At 44.8% G+C, this 20,859-nt stretch overlaps 1 protein-coding gene across 1 annotated transcript in view; it reads left to right on the top strand.

The window, feature by feature from the left end:
• The window catches only part of EXOC4 (exocyst complex component 4), a 415,407-nt gene that overhangs the window by 282,540 nt on the left and 112,008 nt on the right, over positions 1 to 20,859 (top strand). Inside the window, exon 11 of the mRNA XM_065640979.1 lies at positions 17,401 to 17,620. Within this exon, the coding sequence (XP_065497051.1) occupies positions 17,401 to 17,620 (220 nt within the window). The remainder of the gene's footprint in view (positions 1 to 17,400; positions 17,621 to 20,859) is intronic.

Raw genomic sequence — 20,859 nt, 5'->3', positions numbered from 1 at the left:
CAGCTCCCCCAGTGCCCCCCCTGCCATGAGCAGGGACATCTGCACCAGCTCAGGTTGCTCAGAGCCCCGTCCAGCCTGGCCTGGGATGTCTCCAGGGATGGTTCATCCACCACCGCTCTGGCCAACCTGGGCCAGGCTCTCACCACCCTCAGGGCCAACAATTTCCTCCTCATGTCTGGCCTGACTCTCCCTCCTTTACTTTAAAACCATCACCCCTTGTCCTGTCACAACACACCCTGCTCAAAAGTCTGTCTCATCTTTCTTACCAGCCTCTTTTAAGTCCGCAATGATGTCTCCCCAGAGCTTCTCTTCTCCAGCTGAACATCCAACTCTCCCAGCCTGTCCTCCCAGCAGAGCTGTTCCAGCCTCGGGTCATTTCTGGGGCTCCTCTGGCCCCTCTCCAGCAGGTCCATGTGTGTCCTGTGCTGGGGACCCAGAGCTGGACCAGCACTGCAGGGGGGTCTCAAGATGCAGGGAAGTACAATTTACATCACCTTATACCATCGAAAATTATTTCACCTGTGTGTTTGCAAGCGTTGATTTACGGAGGACAAAGTCATCTGTAGAGTCACCATTAGCACTACCGGGCATTTTGTGTCCCACATTGTGGGATGGAAAAGCTCTACAACCTCAGTAACATCGTCCTGGCCTGTTCCAGCCAGGATTCATGAGCTTGGTAAGCTGTGTGTCTAGTCGACATGTTCTCCTATTCTGATTACATGTCTAAAGATAGTTTTGTCTCACTCTGAAAAGTTGGTCCTTTAATCTGATAGTCTATAACTGAGACTCATAGTGCACTTTAGACTTTTTACAACTCCATCATACACAATCCTTTTTACAGAACCAAATGCTGCTCCTAATGTACTACATATCATCTGTGCAAAGAAATTATAGGTTAAGGAAACTGACACACATATAGAATCATAGAATCATTTCGGTTGGAGGAGACCCTCAAGATCATCGAGTCCAGCCATAACCCACCCCTGGCACTACCCCATGTCCTGAGAACCTCATCTCTGTCTGTCCAACCCCTCCAGGGATGGTGACTCCAGCACTGCCCTGGGCAGCCTGTTCCAATGCCCCACAGCCCTTTGGGGAAGAAATTGGTCCCCAGATCCAACCTGAACCTCCCCTGGCGCAACTTGGGGCCATTTCCGCTCATCCTATTGTTTGTTAATTGGGAGAAGAGACCAACACCCTCCATGCTACAACCTCCTTTCAGGCAGTTGTAGACAGCAATAAGGTCCCCCCTCAAAAATGATGTTCAAAAATGGATGTAAAATGATGTGCACCATGGCCATAAAATAGTTTTCCCGCTGGCAATGCAGCCCTTATATGTTTATGCTGTGTTTTAGAGTAACTCTGCACACTTTTTTAGGTTAATAATTATTTGTGTTTTAGAAGGATCACTCTGTGGCCAGAAACCAGCTGTCTGGGCAGAAGACATCATCTGTCAGTAATTCCTTATTTCAGTTTTTAAGATCAGGAGTTGAAAAAAATGTCATACCCAAATGGAACTACACAAAGAATTAGTTTAATTTGGAAGAACCTAACGCCTGGTGTTAGAAATTGTTGAGGTCGTTGAAGCAAATACCCTCACTCTTTAGAGAAGAGGGATGTGATCCTTAATGGGGGTACGGCATCCAATTTGTCCTAATTTGCTGCCTTCAGTAGCACAGCATTGCTGCTCAGTATTGTTATGATGCAAATCCATTTTCCTCATTAGCTTGGACTAGACCATGGATGCCAAATGAGGCGAACGGTCAGAGGTAATTCAGATACCTGCTTTTCATCTGTATTTACTCTGGAAGCTCTTCCAGTTTTCCCCAAACACGTTCCGCAAGCATCTCACCTTGTAAAACGAGCCCACTGATCCCCATCTCAACCCTTCGGAGAAATAGTGGTGGCTAATGAAATTCTGGTTTAATTTCCCTGCCGTAAATATCTTCAAAGGCATGTGGTATATTTTCTGTCATTTCTTCTTCTGCAGCTCTGGCTCTGTAGACAAGTTGTGCACTTGCTAATGGGCAGAGCCTGGAGCACAGCTGGTTCTCTGATGCTTTTTCTTGCCTCCGTAAATGACGATGTTAGTGTGCCCCAACTGAGTTAAGATTTTCTGCCAACTTACTAATGAATGTGATTAGGTTGGATCTGGGTGAAGCTGAACGTCACCTGGCATGATTTGTAATCTAGATCTGAAAAGTTCACTGGCAGCTATTTGTATACAGGATTGTTGCATTCCTGTGCAAATCGCTGTAACTCGGCAGCACGGACACAGCTACATTGGGTGCCAGATCCGTGGCGTGAAAGCTGCCAAGCTTTCCTTTGTGATGTTGCGTAGAATCAGAATCATTTTGGTTGGAAAAGACACTCAAGATCTTTGAGTCCAACCATTAACCCACCCCTGGCACTGCCCCATGTCCTGAGAACCTCATGTCCGTCTGTCCACCCCTCCAGGGATGGTGACTCCAGCACTGCCCTGGGCAGCCTGTTCCAATGCCCCACAGCCCTTTGGGGAAGAAATTGTTCCCCAGATCCAACCTCAACCTCCCCTGGCGCAACTTGAGGCCATTTCCTCTCGTCCTGGCGCTTGTTCCTGGGGAGCAGAGCCCGACCCCCCTGGCTCCAAGCTCCTTTCAGGCAGGTCAGAGATCAGAAGGTCTCCCCTCAGCTCCTGTTCTCCAGCTGAACCCCCAGCTCCCTCAGCCGCTCCCATCACACTTGTGCTCCAGCCCCTTCCCCAGCTCCGTTCCCTTCTCTCAACTCGCTCCAGCACCTCAAGGCCTTTCTTAAGCCCTCAGGTGATTCGGGTGCCCCTGGTGCCGCTATTTTATGTGTGAGGTGATCCCGCCACCCCTGGGGCCGCCATTCTGAGCCCTGAGGTGATTCTTGTGCCGCCATTTTGTGCGCTGAGATGATCCTGCTGCCCCTGGGGCCGCCATTTTGTGCACTGAGCTGCGGGGCCCCAAACTGCCCCCAGGATTGGAGGTTTGGCCTCCCCAGAGCCCAGCACAGGCCGGTCACTGCCCTGGGCCTGCTGGCCACACCAGTGCTGGTACCAGCCAGGATGCTGGTGGCCTCTTGGCCACCTGGGCACACGCTGGCTCATGTTCAGCCGCTGGCACCAACACCTCCAGGTCCTTTTCCGACGGGCACTTTCCAGCGAGAAGGTAAAGTAATTGCCCTCAGATTGCGCTCTTAATATATGTCTACTTGCTTTCCTGGGTGTCTTAGAGTGACTTGCATTGTGCGTACTCTTGTCTCATAATTTCCACGTGACTGAGTACGGTTAAAACCCAACCCAGCTCAATAGCATCTCAGGTCGACTCTGTGTTCCACATGAAAATCAGGAGGGATCCCGTTCTGTTTTCTGTAAGTTACTTGCACGCATGGTAAGAAAATATCATTTATTTGCATAATTCAATCCCTTAATGGATAAATGTCAGGAGCTGAATTAGCTTTGGTAACCAAAATCTTCTCGGAGGTCCCTCTGGGTCAGATGGAGGACTACCTGAAGTTCTCGCGCATCTTTTTACTGGAGGTCAATGTATTATTTCTCTCCCTGGGGCTCTCAAACCAACGTCGTTCCCCACTTCTCAAACCCCTTTGCAGAGCAACAAGTATTCATTACAACAGGCTGATAAGCAACAAGAATCTTCAAAGAGCGCTTCATATTTACTTCCTCGTTGCTCCAGATTTTGACATGGCCCCAGGCTTATCATGTTTGTCCTCAAAAGAGGGAAAGAATCGGCAGAGGTGGGCTTATTGCAGAACATAGTTAGTCCCTAGTCAGTAAGGAACTGAAAACTTTAGAAAATATGATGATGTACTTAATGACTGTGGCTTTTTCCTCAAACCAGGACCGTAGAATTGTGGTCAAATATTTTCCTAATTTATTGAGGAACTTTTGGGGGTTGTTTGGGTATATGTTATGTTCTCGCTTCTAGGCCTGTTGCTCACGTACGTGCTGTTCCCAGATGTTCAGCAACGTCTGCTCTTTGCTTCTCTTTCCTTAGAAAATTCACCTCTTTTACTTGCACTAATATTCTATGGAGTGTGAGTCGACTTTCACCACTGGTGAATTTGGAGTGACTTGCATTGACTCAAACACAGAGCAGCTTCCTTAATTAACCCAATATTGGCCCATCCAGATTCTGAAGTTGGGCAATAAGGTAGGTGGAAATGATCTCGGATCTACGTTCTTCTCCTCCATCTGATGCGTTTCAGGACCGTATATTTGACAGCATTGGGTACAGGGCTAAAAGGTGGAAAGGAGGTTTAAGTGATGAACTTGATGTTGGCTGGGATAGAGATACTTAATGCTCTGCCACAAATTTCTGGGGTAACGGTGTCTTATTTCTGACCATAAAATGGAAGAGGTGTAGAGGTGTGAAGAGAGCAGCGGTATCCATGGAACTGCATTTCCCAAATACTTGCAAGGACACAGGACTGTGGGATGTGACCATCCTACAACTGGTGGTTGAACTGGACCTCCTGGCCATTTCTCCGCATTTATTAAAAGGAAAACCAACTGCTGCAGAGAGGACAAGCCGGAATCGTTCGTCAGCCCTTCACTGTAGATGCCACAGTGCTGCGATGCCTCAGGTAGGTGTCCATAGCAGGACATCTAAGCTTGGCTCTACATTCTCCTGGAGGCAGCAGCTCCATCAAGCCCCGATACTCTGAGGCATCCCCGGACAGACCCTGGAGTTACAATCTCTTAGACTGGCATTTTCATTTGACACAATGTGGTTTTTTGGAGTAACCCCTGATTTAACTGACTTGTCCTACCCCCATCCGCATACCAGCAACTAATCAGTCAGTTGGATGCTAATGAAAGATCGCACCATCTGTCTGCTTATTTAATGGAGTGTCAGCACGCGGCAAGTAGGAAGTAATTGGATTGACAGACACAGAGCCAGTAATTAGACCGTTTTGTATCTGACTGGGAAAAGCAGAGGAGCGGAGAGGTGTAGCAAAGTTAATCCGATCGTGTCTGCTGTTGTAAGCTCACGCAATCTGCCGCACCAAATTCACGGGCTTCGAAACCACTGGATGGAGTCGTTCCTCGCTGCCGTCCGCTCCAAAGCCACCCTTGCATTCGTGTTACAAATCGTTATAATGCAATCTAATAAAAAAAAAAAAAAAACCACAGTTTGCGTAAAGATGGTGCCCATTTATAAAGCTGTCACCACAGCTACTCTATTAATAGAGCCATTTTAAAGATTTATAGTCAGCATATGTTACTTTTTACAGGGGCCAGATTGAGAGCTGTGGGGTTTGAGCACAAAGAATGTGCCACCAGATCAGATTTTAAAACAATATGAATAATAAGGTAATTTTTACAAAGCTGAGTAGAGAATGTGAAGTTGGGGGAGGGTATAATTACATTTCAGTGGCGGTCAACAAACTGAATGTGATACGGCATTAAAGGAAATAGGATTTAATAATTCGAAAAGCCGAAGTTAGTGAACTTCATATTTCAGATCACTTTGTGTAATAGGATATTATATGATGGTTCCATTAACATCTTTATAGATGGATGATGCTGAAGTGTTTTATATGCGTTTAATGTAACCCTACAATATTTCTATGCAATAGGTAGGAATTAATTTGGAATTGACTGTCAAGATTGTTTAAAATTATAATGCTTTTTAAGCGTGGCAGCATGTATTTTCTACCTCGCCCAATACCGACCACATCAGTAGTAGTGAAATTGTGTTACATGTAGCATCATGGAAAGTAAAGCATTACCTTTACTTTTATAATAAGTTTGAAACAGAAGAAGCGGTGGGATCCTACAGGTTCGACTTCATCTCATGGTCAGAGCTGAGCAGAAAGTGCCTCTAAACATACACGTGCTCTGGGTTCATGTCAAATAAATACATCGCCCAACTTTATAGAGAGAAAAATTGATTGACCAGGGCTAGTACATTTATCTTCTGGCTTCTGCAGGATTGGATTTAAATTACAAGTGGATCGACAGTGGGTAATTTAGTTTGGTGGTCATTTTGGATTATCATCATCATCATGGAGCAATCTTGTAACTTTGAGACAACTGGCAGGCTTTGCTCAACGTCGGGCTGGTTTGGGGCTAGAAGCTTTTTACATTTTCCTCTTCCCTGGATGTGCACAGTTGGGGTTTTTTGGCATTTTAATGCTACCATACCCTTCTGCAGTTTTGAGGATCTCTTGCTTTGCAAACATTAATTGCTTGTTGCAATAATAGGGAAACTGAGGCTCCTTACACCCAAACAACCCCCAGAAGTTCCTCAATAAATTAGGGAAATATTTGACCACACGTTTTCTGCTTCCAGGTTCACATTGTAAAGAACCTGTACTTGCTCAACAGGATTAGAAGGAGGTTCACAGCATATAGGGAATAAAACCACTTTATATTTGTTCTCAAAATGAACTCGAAGCCCTCATACCATAGTTGGGAGTCTGTAGGGGGCGAAAACCCGTCTCTTAACAAATACGCTGCGGGGGGTCTTTAGGATCTGAACAAAGCTCTGGTTGTTCAGGTTTGATCTAAAAGACCTTGGTGAAGACATGGAGCAAAGTGAATTTGTCTGCCGTAGGGGGATGGAAGGCCAACGCCAAGGGATGACTCTTGCCAAGAGCCACAGACCATACGTTGCTTTCACATCCCATACTGCGCTATAGGCACTGAAGCCGCCGCTCTCCACTTCACACTGAAGTGCTCTCAGGGAGAAGGTGTGAATATGTATTATAGATTTCTTTGGTGAGATGTATGACTTGTAGGATAAATAAATTGCTCCAAAGCCTCGGATCCCTCTGGTATTTTTGTGGGCCGGGAGCTCAGAAGGAAATGAAGATGCCAAACAATGGCTGCATTTTGGTTGTAGAAGACAGGCAAGTTTTCTCTTTATTGTTAGTAAGCATTGCATTCTCATGCTTGTTACATGCTTCTAATGCTTAAAATGTGCTGTTTGGGGTGTGTTTTGGGTTGGTGCTGAGAGTCACATCAGAATTCAGCTGTGTCCCTGCCATGTTTTCACCCATCATTAGGATTCTTGCTTGCTGTTTGTTGCGAATAATCAAAATGTCAAGCAACCGTTCTGCCTCAGTAATAAAAAGTGATGCGGTGAGAAGCAAACTAGGGCGATATTGCTAATCACTTTTTAAGCCCCATCACAGAGAGGCAGCACGAGTGCAAAAAGGGGATGGAGAGGGGATCAAGGACCATCAGCATCAGGATGAGGTGAGGAAAGGACTGACAGTGGATCCCGTACTTGGATGCACATTTGCAACAACCAAATGACAATGACTTAGTACCTACCAGCCGTGTGTTCCTGGCCCTTTCTGGATGTCAGGTAAACCATCGATCACACATAAAGGTCCAGGTTACAACAGGAATAAGGGCACGTCCAACCACTTACCACAGCTCGGCTGATAAGCCATGACTCAGCCTTGGACGTCACCTCTCCATACCACGCAGAGATGCCACCTTGGTCTAAAGTGGACCAGTTGCATCATAGAATCATAGAATCATTTTGGTTGGAAGAGACCCTCAAGATCATCGAGTCCAACCATAACCCACCCCTGGCACTGCCCCATGTCCCTGAGAACCTCATCTCCATCTGTCCAACCCCTCCAGGGATGGTGACTCCAGCACTGCCCTGGGCAGCCTGTTCCAATGCCCCACAGCCCTTTGGGGAAGAAATTGTTCCCCAGATCCAACCTCAACCTCCTCTGGCGCAACTTGGGGCCGTTTCCTCTGGTCCTGTCACTTGTTCCTTGGGAGAAGAGACCAACACCCTCCATGCTCCAACCTCCTTTTGTGTAGTTGTAGAAATCCCCCAAACCTCCACCAGCAACTGGAGCCACAGCTCCAGCTCGTGTTGCTTTCCCTGTAGCACTTGTGATTTGTATTTTGGGTGCGTCCTCGTTAACAGAACGAGCTGCTGTGATTCATGCTTGAGTTACCCTTCTTTTTTTGTGCCTTCAAAGAGAAGCAGCTGCACCACATCTGCTCGCAGAGGGAGCTGCTCCTGAGTCTTCCAGACATATAAATGCTATATGCAGATTTGTGGTGCTGGTAATTGCTCTGTTTCATCTGCAGAAAGGGAAATAACATCTTTGCAAGAGTGGCGTCTAGAGATGGAAGAGGAATAAAGTTAGATTTTTGCTGCTGTAGATTCATAGGCCAGTGGATTGCCTTTTAACTGTGTAGGCTAATGCCTTACAAAATTACAACTAGGCTCAAAACCTACCCATTTTCTATTTCTTAAGTAACGTGGCCGCGTTCCGGTGGTCTGTACAGTAAATTTTCCCGTGTTTTGCCCAGGACTGTGATGTTGAGATGCTTTTCATAGCCTTCATTTCACAGTAACAACTCCAAGTTAGGCTGCTTTGTTCCTTTGAAACCCAGTTTCTCTGAGAGGGTCACAAAACTCCAGATTGTTCCTCTCTCAGATTTACCATTTTTGGAAAAAATCGCACCTGGTTATTAGCTGAGGTTGGGCAGTGGATGGAAACACAGCTGATTCCTCAAGCTCGTTCGTGCCCTCGAAGAGATGAGAGGACATAGACCACGAGATGTGACCATCGTTCCAACCATCACGCCAGAAACCTTCCATCGCCTTGGTCTTGGTGATGTTTGCGATGCATTAATTACACTGTGCTGGCTTCGTCAAGGAAATAATTACTCCTATAGATGAGATTTACCTCTCACGAGATGAAAATGAAAAGCAAGGAAGAGGTTTTGCAGCTGTACTTCCACATCACCTCTACTCGGCTGGCTTGGAGTAGAAGGATTCACGCCCAAGCTGGTGGGTATTAATGAAGCTTCGGCTACAATAGCAACCCCAAAAGCAAATAAGAGCAGTTTTGAGGCCATGAGGAAGGGAATGGAAATGTGGGGTGCTGTTCAAATTACGCAGCTGGAAAGGTTGTTATTAGGACATTAAAATTTGCCTCCAAGGTTTGACCTCCTCAGGGAAAATTCACTGCGGTTCTGCTGACGTTGCTCACGTTCCAGCCCGAGGAGAAGCATCTGAGCTGTAGGGTATGAGATACGCATTTCGATACATTATGAAGCTTTAGATCTAATTAGTTCTGGCTCTGCATCTTGTCATCCAAATCCCAGCCGATATTCCCCTCTGGAGACATCAGAAGAAATTGCACCTGGTCCGTCCCGAGACAGTTGCACCAAGTCAGAAAGTCGCGTAGGTGATAGGTGAGCGTTAAATATGTGATATTTTTAGCACAAGATGATAGCTAAATTATAATTTAATTTTTTTCTGAGTGTGTGTGGCATTTGTAACAGCTCAGAGGCAACAAAATCCTTATCTTTTCCTTACACCTGCCTGGAAAGGAGGTATTTCTTACCTCAGTCTCATGGATGAGCAGCTAGAAATAAATAAATTCTTTAAAGCTTGTATTTTTTAGCTACTGTTAAAATTCTGGACTATTTCATCTTCCAGCGCCAAAGCTGTCAGCTCTATGGGGACACACTCGGGAGCCTTTACATTAACCAAAAAAGCTCTATCAAGTAGTGGAGCTTTTTTTACTTGGGGATTTCTCTTTGTATAGAGGAGGGACTGAAGTGATGGGGACTGACGGTGAAATGTGGCCCTTTACCCCAAACAGCCCATCAAACTCACCTTGCTGGTGCAGTTAAGCTGAAAACGTAATATTTTAGTGAAAAATGCCCCAAATTTGGTGCTTTCTGTTAATGGTAATCATTTGCCATAGCCGTTACCTTCCTGGATCTTTTCTATGCTATATAATATTTCAAAATAGCAGAAAATTAATGCTAGTTGTCTCATATTTGCTGCGGGTTTTTTCTGGGTTTGTTAAGGTTTTAAATGCACTTAGTGTAGCTAAATCTCCATTGAGTGTCCCAGAGCTGTTTACACTTTTTTATGATAATTATAATTTTAATCACATTTTGGGTGACCTAGAGAAGAGCTTAAACTTTTAGTCATGCCGTTGTCCCCTGCATACAGCTCCCTTTGGACTTACTTCATACGAAAGCAGCTCTATTATCTTGCGTGTAGCCGCAGTATTTATCAGCAGCGTGTTCCCCAGTGAAATATCAGTCATAGAATCATAGAATAGAATCCTGGGGTAGCTGATAAAGTAACAAAATAATTATCTGTGGTCAAGTTTTTTATGCAAAACAATGTGCTTTCTGTTACTTTAGTACCTATTTGATTGATCATCAGTAACAAACAATCTCTGGCCTATGTGCTGCAGTGATTTTTTTAAATTTAATTTTATTTGTTGTATTTGGTATGTGCGTAATGGTTAATACTTTTTGGTGTGGGAGCATCAGTAGGTCTCACTTTGACAGAGAGAGAGGAGTGAGAGGATGGACGAGACTGTGGGATGGATGAGAAGTAGGTTTTATTCCAACTAGATCGTTATGTGAGCTGAATATACTTGAAATAATTGCTCAAGAGCAACAGTACCAGTTTGGTTGCACATAATTACTGAAATCGCCTCTTTGCTGGGCAGCGTTGTCATCGCAAGGGTGGTAAATTATGAATCAGAGCTGTATCTTCTTGGTTATCAAAGAGCTTGGCAGGAGAACATCATCTTGCTGTCCCTTCTGAGCCCGCACCTCGAATCCTGGGGGCAGTTTTGGGCCCCTCACGCCAAGAAAGCCCTTGTGGTGCTCAAGAATGACGAGTTGAGAGAAGGGAATGGAGCCGGGGAAGGGGCTGGAGCACAAGTGTGATGGGAGCGGCTGAGGGAGCTGGGGGTTCAGCTGCAGAACAGGAGCTGAGGGGAGACCTTCTGATCTCTGACCTGCCTGGAAGGAGCTTGGAGCCAGGGGGGGTCGGGCTCTGCTCCCCAGGAACAAGCGCCAGGACCAGAGGAAACGGCCTCAAGTTGTGCCAGGGGAGGGTGAGGTTGGATCTGGGGAACAATTTCTTCCCCAAAGGGCTGTGGGGCACTGGAACAGGCTGCCCAGGGCAGTGCTGGAGTCACCATCCCTGGAGGGGTTGGACAGATGGAGATGAGGTTCTCAGGGACATGGGGTAGTGCCAGGGGTGGGTTATGGTTGGACTCGATGATCTTGAGTGTCTTTTCCAACCGAAATGATTCTATGATTCTGTTGACCCTCTCCCAAAACACCCACTGTTGGGTTGGGCTTTCTGGATGGGGAATGAGCACCCGGGGATCTTCCAGGTGTCTCTCTTAGTTTGAACGTGTCTTCAAACCTTCAAGAACCTGTAGTCTTGGATATTTTACCTCTAATTGCACGGAGCCTGAACAAGCAGTTTGGGATTTTCCATTCTGTCAGTAACCAGTATCCAGTTCAAAGAATTTCTGATGTTTCCTCAGTATTTCTGTACTTTGTGTAAGCGCAGCAAAAGGTTCATTCCAGGTACTTGGGTGTTTTATGACTGAGATAGAGGGAAAAGAACAGTTTAGGATCATACAAAAATGAAACAACCTGAAATGTAAATTTGAGCTGAATGTCTGTAAAAATTTTCTTAATAAGGCTTTGGAATATTTTAATTTTTTGCTGTCAATTCATTTTTTTGAGGATGGGATTTCAGATAGTATTATCATCATCATTAAAAAAGGAGTGGTTAATGTTATGCACTTTCAATGACATGTCTTCAGTTCCTTTTAATGATGTTTTTGGAGACATATGATAACAAGAAGACAGAAGAAAGCCTAGGGAAGGCGAGAGTTGTAGGTTTCTAACTCAATCATATATTTTTTTTTACATTTTATGTTCTTTATTGCATACTTTACGCCTAGGTAAGACAGTCCTCATAGCCAATTAAGTTGTGAATTAGAATGAATTAAATTTGATGAAATGGTTTGCCTTTTTTTTCTTCTTTTTTTTAATCCAAATGACTGTCATTTACAAAAAGAGACTTCATTTTACTGAAGGTGCTTTTCTGTCTAAGGGGAATGCTTAATTGCAGCCGCAAATTATCCGCAAATCCTTTCACAGGAGGAGAAAACCTGAAAAAATGTGCATCATTTTGAAAATGCAGGTTCTGAATTCAGGATAAGATGCAGATTTCTATTTTTTTTTTCCATTTGATCCCTTCAAGAACTCCATCCTGGCCAGACATGTCATAAAATTATCCTTTAGAGCAGCGACTTCCCTACGCCCCTTTGTAGGAATTTGGGTAATTCCCCACGATATTCCCAGCGACTCTTATCCAGAATCTGGTTACACACCTCATTCTGCGTTTTTTACTCAGAGAAAGCATTTTTGCATTTTGCAGGTCTGCCATGCACAGTGGTTATGTTAAATAAGTGTAATGCTCAGCGCCAGGGGAATTCTCTATCCACGTGGCTCATTCTCTCGCATGTAGAGAATCCACCCCACGGCATGTTAACCTTGGTAGTTTTTCCTTCAGCTTTTGTGTGGCGGTGAGAGATGGTTTTAAATGCAGTTGTTGCTGCTGTTTCAGAAACCCTACTGAATTACACCTGAATGGTTCTTTTTCGAGCAGAATAATCAGAGCAAATGGAAAGTGAATCGAAGCTGTTCCTCCAAGGCCCTTCTTTACAGCCCCATCTTACAGTGACCTATATCTCAAATTTCACTGTTTGGAGAGTAAAAAGAAAATACAAGGGTATAAAAGGGCTCAATGACACAGCCTTTCACCATCACAATGGTTTTTCATTGAGGTTTTTTTGGTCATTTGGATTTATGCATGTGCAGGTACGTCTAAAACCCATTTAAGGAATCACGTCCAGACCTTCCCTGGCGCTCCGCGTTATTCAAATGCCAACAAGTTTTCTCCACTTTGATTTTCACACGTTTTATATGAGTGTGTCATTGACTCAAATGTGATTTCTTATCGTGTTCACACACAGCCATAAATGTTCATCTCTGGGACAGCCATGGGTCAAATTGCTTTTTTGACATCTTAATACTTACATGGATAGTTTGTATGACTAAAATTGGAACATTTGTGGAAAGTACTCGTAAGATTTTTTTAGATGCTGTTGAACGTTTTTTCTTTATAAAGACCGAATTATGTTTGAATAAGTATTTGAAATTTGAATAAATAAATAGCACAGTATGTGGTTGTGAATGTATCTGTATGTTTCTGCCAAGTAGAAAATAGAAAATATCTGTTAGGTCTTTAACGCCACCCGATACTTCTTATTTCTAAAACTTCATTTTCAGTTTCTTGTAATTTGGCTCGTCTTTCATTGCCAACCGAGGCTAAATATTTTTTTAGAAAAACGTGTCTAAAATACTTGTTCCTTCTGAGAATGAGAAGAAGAAACACGTCGTACATGTTGGCAAATTCTGGTGACCTTTTCTTTGGCTGGGAATTTGCATCTTCACATTTCGCAGTGAGAAGAGCTGTTGTGTGAAGGGTGAGCCTTTTGCCATTCCCCTGAAAACACACCAAAATTTGCATTAGTTTTACATCTTTGAAGAAATGAAGTCCTCAGACTCTCATAAGAGGCTTCCAGTTGGGAGAAGTTGAAGTTCCTGATGGGCACAATTCTGCCCATAGCGATCCAGGACCAAGCCAAGGACGAGAACATTGCAAAGGTGCCAGCGTCTGAGCTAAGGACTCCGCTCATGGTGATTTTTGGGCTTCCATACCTGTTGGGTTCCATCTGCCTGGAGGAGGACGCTTCCTGATAGAAGTGCCAAGAAGAGAGGAGAAATGTAAAATGAACAAGTGAGATTGGGAACCAAGGAAGATCAGAGAAGCGGCGGCCAAATTCCCACAAACAGAAGCCGTAAGAAGAAATGAGAAGGCAGGAAGAAGGAATCTTGGACGCAGTGCTGATGTCCCTGTGGGACTTTGTGGCAGAAGCATCTCACTTGGTGTCACAGTGATTCACGCAGGTGACAGTTGGCTGCTGGTGCATGTTACTCCAGTCATGCAGCAGAGAGTTGCAAAGTCCCAGAGCTGTGACATTTGCTGTGCGAGCACCGACCATCCTGTTCTTAGGACAAGACAAGGATCTGCTGATGAGAGCAATAGTGTGTCAATGTGTAATTAAAAATTATATTGCAACATCTTGCAGAGCAAGCCCGACTAAGGTGACACAAGTGACTCCAATTCTTGCTTTTCCAAGCTTGTCAGTGTTTGACTTTCATAGACTCATAGAATCATTTCGGTTGGAAAAGACCCTCAAGGTCGTCAAGTCCAACCATAACCCACCCCTGGCACTGCCCCATGTCCTAAGAACCTCATCTCCGTCTGTCCAACCCCTCCAGGGATGGTGACTCCAGCACTGCCCTGGGCAGCCTGTTCCAATGCCCCACAGCCCTTTGGGGAAGAAATTGTTCCCCAGATCCAACCTCGACCTCCCCTGGCGCAACTTGAGGCCGTTTCCTCTGGTCCTGGCGCTTGTTTCTGGGGAGCAGAGCCCGACCCCCCTGGCTCCAAGCTCCTTTCAGGCAGTTCAGAGATCAGAAGGTCTCCCCTCAGCTCCTGTTCTCCAGCTGAACCCCCAGCTCCCTCAGCCGCTCCCATCACACTTGTGCTCCAGCCCCGTAGATGAATCTGTTCTTACTGGCATTCTGAATAATCCTCCTGATACAGAACATGTAGGGTGTATCACTCTTGCAATGTAACGTGTTCAAAGGATTCTTGGTGCAAATCTGCTGTACCTCTTTATCTGAAACCTTGTGATGCTTGGGCACCTTGGCCATCTGCTCCGTGGGGTTTTCCTCTTGATGGGATGAAGGTTGGAGCTGCACGGTGGCTGCCTCAAGTGCTCCTTTTGCAGAGCAGATGTGGGACTTATCCTTATTGGTGAAGATACAGTGAGGGGGTCCTTGAACCACAGCAGATCACGGAAAACTGGATCCCAGTTGTCCTTTTAAGCTGTACTGAGGTATTTGTACCATCGGAATATCAAATTTCTGAACTCTTAGGGCTGTTCCCTGCTCAAAGAGGTGCTCCGACATCCATAGTACACTTTTCTTGACCTTTTTTCTGTTTCTGTTTCCTTTGGTAGAGACATTCTGATTAAATGAAGGCTTCAGAAATGGTCTATTTTTCATTACCATTATCATTTAATCGAGCTATCCATGAACATTCAAACTTAAGGTCTCTCATCCATATCCTCTAGTCCTCCATTCCTTGCACAGTTTCATTCTTAATAACTTTTTCCTGCTTCGGGTTTAAATCTGCTTTCCTAAGCTCTTGACCATTTGTTCTTTATCACAAGTGTTGCTGAGCACTCATAATGACTCTTGCAGAGTCATCGCTCTGTGCAGCTTTCTCGTAATCTGTGATTACTTTATGGTTTGTCTCAAGTAAAATTGCGGTATATTTTTGATCCTTACCAGTGTTAATTGAACCACTGTTGTCTTGTCTATACCAAGACATTAAAGCCTCTTAGAACGCGTCAACCACCAGGACTCAGTTCTCTAATCAAGGTAAAGTTTGCTGGAGATAAAGGTGTGGGTCTTTCAGAGAGATCTGAAATGGCGATTAATGCCGGGTACTGGGAATCAAAAATCCTTGATTACACCTTTCGCTAGCGCTGACCTTTCCTACGGCCTCACACAAGTAATTTAGTCGCTGGTATAGGAAACACTTAGAAACCCCATCAAGCTATTGTGGGATAAGCAGTTGCCGTAGGTCAGCACTTAATAGTTAATGTGGCCGTTCTCTCTCTAAGAGTTTTCTCCCATTTCTGTTGGTTTAGCCATTTTTAAGCATGTGCTGGATTTTATTAAGAGTTTAAAAGTTGTTCCCTTCGCTTCACTGGAAGTTGCTTGTTTCAAATTCAAGCTGCTGTGCCTCTTCTTTCCCATCTGGAAGAGGTATAATGGTATTTCGCTGCATGGTGCAGATATTTTGAGAGTTAATTCACTTTTTTTTTGAGTGTTCTATCTGTCACAAGCGCTGTGTAAATAAACTTAGAAAGAAAGAGTGGAGAACACTGCAAATTTATTGGCAGACATGAGAAGATACAGTAAGTTAGTTTAATAAGGTCCCATCAACCTTGACAACGTTCCCTTAAGGACATCGGTGGTTGTCACTCCAAGCTGGTGACATTAGGTCTATGATTTCAGAGGTAAGCTGGGTGGTGGTCTCTCTGCTCTCTTCCCACATGACTCTGCTGTTTCTCTGTTTGATAAAACCGATTCACGTTATCAATCTGTGAAAGCCAGGGAATAAAACTGCCATCCCTTGCGCTTTTCTCCATGCGGCGTCTCTCTTTGGAGACGTAATCTGCAAATTTAACTGTGAGCGGGTCTCCCTGTGGAAGCAGTAACTGTATCAGCCCAAATGTGTCACTCTAGACTGATGGAGTCAACATCACGGAGGATTTAGGGAGCAAATTGTTGAGATTTGAAAGAAATCGTGCTGCCAAAATTGACAGGAGCTGCTCAGTCAGTTCTCTGAAGGGGGCTGAAAATTACGGAGAGTTAAGCAAACCTCGTTGAAGTGTTTTGGAAAATGGTTAGTGCTGAGCACCTCTGATAGGTGCTGGCCCTGCTGGAGCTGTTAGAGGTGCCTCAATTGGAAAAACCAAAGTCTTCCCTGGTGAAGAAGAGGTGGGTTTCGGGGTGCAGAGGGTGTATTGGGAGATCCAAGGTCAAACACTTGCTTCTGCTGCCGCTGTGTGAAACAAAGATAAAAACAATCCCAGCCGGTTGAGGAGTGAGATTAAGATACAAAAGATTGTAGGGCAGTGACGTACATTGATGAAGAGGGCTGTGAAAACACCGTACACATTTCTCCCTTTTGGACAGCATGTCTCAATCCATTATGACTCCTGATACTCAATTCCTAATCATTTTGATACATCCAGTTTTGAAAGCAAGAGTAATTTCTAGAAGAAACTCCTATGTGTTGAACAGATGGCATCGCTGAGCTAAAGATACTTTGCAGGAGGAGAAGGCAAACGTTTTGTGTTAAAACATTCCCGGAATGGGCACGCTGTTCTGCATACGCAGGAATGGAATCCTAGCATGAAACAATAACACATAATAAAAATATAGTATAATACAGACATACATAATGCAGTATGATATCAGCATGATGCATATGCATTGCTTTTTTTGAGTTATATCTCTAGACTTTAAGCTGAAATATCTTTCTGTTCAATTTGGGGATGGGGACCCCACCTGTGGGAATCGAGCGGCCAGCACCATAAGGAAGTTTGTCTTTTCAAAGGCATTTCTGCCATCCTGAATGTTTTTCGTGGGGGTTTTATTTTTAAAAAGATGCCTTTCTAGCATGTCTCAAATGGAGCAGTCAGTGATTTTTGGATGGATAAGCACAAATTGTTCCCAGGTTGTGGATTTTCACCAGTTCCCCGTTTTGTCTGTTCTTCAGCTGTTGAGTCTTTTTCTCACCAGCTGTTGGCATTTTATGTTCTGGGTTTTTGAATGCTACCTTACAGACCTTTTCTACTCGCCATTGTTTCACTACATTGCATCTTTCCCCTCCTGTTTTCCAGGTTTATCCAGGAGATCGAGCACGCCATGGAGCTTGGCCCAACCAAGCAGTGTCCGCTCCGCGAGTTCCTCACCATGTACATCAAGAACATCTTCCTCAATCAGGTCCTGGCTGAGATCAATAAAGAGATCGAAGGCGTCACGAAGGCATCTGATCCCCTGAAGATATTGGCTAATGCAGATACCATGAAGATCCTCGGTGTGCAGCGGCCTCTTCTGCAGGTAGGAGCTGAGTGAACTGCAGTATGTCACTCGTTGTGTGTGTCTGACCATGACCTGGCTGTACATCCACTGAGGAAAGACATGGACCTGCTTGAGTGGGTCCAGAGGAGGCCATGAAGATGATCTGAGTGCTGGAACAGCTCTGCTGGGAGGACAGGGTGAGAGAGTTGGGGTATTCAGCTGGAGAAGAGAAGCTCTGGGGAGACCTTAGAGCAGCCTTCCAATACTGAAAGGCGACCTGCAGGAGAGATGGGAAGGAGTTTTTACAAGGGTGTGTAGTGATAGGACAAGGAGTAACGGCTTTAAACTGAAAGAGATTTAGATTAGATATGAAGAAGAAATTCTTAACTGCGAGGGTGGTGAGACCCTGGCACAGGCTGCCCGGGGAAGCTGTGGATGCCCCATCCTAGAAGTGTTCAAGGCCAGGTTGGATGGGGCTCTGAGCAACCTGGTCTGGTGGAAGGTGTCCCTGCCCATGGCAGGGGCTTGGAACTCGATGATCCCTTCCAACCCAAACCATTCTATGATTCTGTGACCAAAAACATTTGTCTCAATGTTGAATGTGTAGCTGTGATCTATTCCAGTGTCACTACTGGTGCAGTCTTTCCTCTGCCAGTCTCTGTATGCAGGTCGGTAGGTGTACGTACATTACATGCTCTTATGTTTTGCTTGTGCAAGAGAAGGGTTCTGAGAGCCTGGCCCAGGTTGGCCAGAGAGGTGGTGGATGAACCATCCCTGGAGACATCCCAGGCCAGGCTGGACGGGGCTCTGAGCAACCTGAGCTGGTGCAGATGTCCCTGCTCATGGCAGGGGGGGCACTGGATGGACTTTGAAGGTCCCTTCCAACCCAGACTATTACAAAATCACAGAGTGGCTGGGGTTGGAAGGGGCCTCTGGAGATCACCCAGTCCAACCCACCTGCTCATCCATGGTCACCAGAGCAGATCACACAGGAATGTGTCCAGGCGGGTTTGAATGTCTCCAGAGAAGGAGACTCCACAGCCTCTCTGGGCAGCCTGGTCCAGGCTCTGGCACCTCAAAGGAAAGAAGTTTCTCCTCATATTCTGATGGACCCTCCTGTGCTTCAGTCTGTGCCCGTTGCCCCTCATCCTGTCGTTGGGCACCACTGAACAGAGTCTGGTCCATCCTCTGACACCCACCCTGGAGATATTTATAACCATTGATGAGATCCCCTCTCAGCTTCTCTTTTCCAGCTGAACAGCCCCAGCTCTCTCAGTGTCTCCTCACAAGAAAGCTGCTCCAGACCCCTCAGCATCTTCATATCCTGCCACTGGACTCCCTCCAGTAATTCCTTGTCCTTCTTAAACTGGGGAGCTATTCTATTATTCTATATGTCTCTCTTGTTAAATATATCAAACCAACGGCAATCTTCACATCTTGCTGGGCGCGCACCATTATTAAAGCACCTTGTAACCACTGCGACAAATCATTACCAGCTTTCTTAAATCCCTCCCATAGAAGTTTATTTTCAAGATTTTCAATAACATGTGCCACCCTTAGAAGTTCTGGCGACACTTGCAAATCACGGAGCCGTCTGATCGGACTAAATACACGTGCCAAACTACCAGGAGGAGCAGAGAGGAGGTTCACTGCCGCCCAAGCGCGGCGTGTTTGTGATCGATGTCCTGCTGTACTGCTTCTCTGGCCAGATAAGAGAGATTTGGCTTTGTAGTTAGAGCATTTATATGAGAAGTCGCTTTTGAAACAGCTTTTCCAAGCTCTAATGTGGAGTAGTAGTAATAGCAACAAGCACAGTTCGCGTCCCAACTACCTGAGTAACAGGACGGTATGGAAGCCCCCAAAAAATTCTGAATTATACGCGTTGCATGGGACTGAAAGGAATGAACTGACTGCCGGCTCTGACTCTTGCTGTGATTTGGGTCAAGCCCTTTTAATCCTTTTAAATTATTCCCTCTTATCTGTAAAATCGGCTCCTCAGGGGTGAATCGTATTTGCAAAGCTCTTAGGAAATAGCACGCGTCTCCCCAGGTTTATATGGCTGCTTTCTATCTTAGTCTGTAACTGTAAAGCATGTATATTATAATGCTGTATAATAGTAGTAATAACTATCATTATTTTGGGGGAAAATCGCTAGAATTTTTGCATATATTAATGGTCACTAACGCTATTCCTGCCCGGGTGCCATGCCTATGGGATGGTTCTTTCAGAGGCAAAGCAAAATTAGATCCCAGCAGAGAGTTTTCAGAAGTTTTTGAGGGGGACAGTTTCCTTAGGAGGTGGCGAAAAGGTTTCTTTACATGGTTTAGAAAACCTCCATGAGTTAAAATGATGTTTTGGAGCAGCACAGCAGCCCTGAACTACTTCTTTCCGGCCTTCTCAGAAAGTTATCAAAACGGAAAAGTGAAAGAATACAACCCATTGTAAATAATTACCGAAATAAACATTATTTCAGCATCAATATTTCACCCTCAGTCTCACGTAAGGTGAGAACAAGGCGTTATCTCTGGATATCTCATTTTGAGCCCTCTCGTGAGCTGAAGGTCGTTTCGATGGCATTTGTCTTTCTTTTTTTTACCCTCGGTGTTGCAAAATTAGTGCCCATCAGGTGTAAGATGTAATAGTAAAAATGCAGCAGGAATGGTCATGAAACAAGAGCAGAAATGCCCGTAATTCCTCAGCATTGTGAGAGCTGAGGAAAAAAGAAATACACCAAATCTGTGACACACGTAAAAGTCTTCCAAGACTTGATTTTCAGAACAGGGTTAAAAAAAACAAAATTAGGGCAGCTTTGACTTCTACAACAGGAAATGTATCTGAAGATTGAAACCATGAGTTACAATAGAAGGCAAAATTCTACTTTTTCATGGTCTGAGGAATCTGTTCAAGATATTATTTGGAGTTCGTTTTGAAAGATCCTGAAATAAATAGGTGTATTCTGTGTTATATTTTGAAGTATTTTTCTTTCTTTTGTTTTCTGTCATGAGAATTAAACTGAGAACCCAAACTCAACCTGCGCAGGCGTCTGACCTTATTGAGAGCTGAAAATACTTTATGGCAATATTAACGCACAAACTTTGGAGCAGAACCATGGAGGTCGTTAACCTTACAAATTCATTTTGGATTCTTAGTGCAATGATGTATTTCTGTGGATTGCGGCTTCGTTTGTAGCCATGAAAATGTGTTCTATAATGTCAATATATTTTCTTAAAGTTCATTTGGGGTTGAAGAGTCTCGGCCAGCTCCTATAATTCGTTCCT

Source organism: Caloenas nicobarica, chromosome 1 (genome assembly GCF_036013445.1).
Source record: "Caloenas nicobarica isolate bCalNic1 chromosome 1, bCalNic1.hap1, whole genome shotgun sequence".
NCBI lineage: Eukaryota > Metazoa > Chordata > Aves > Columbiformes > Columbidae > Caloenas > Caloenas nicobarica.
The sequence above is the reverse complement of the archived record's forward strand: the minus strand, read 5'-3'. Positions and strand labels throughout refer to the sequence as shown.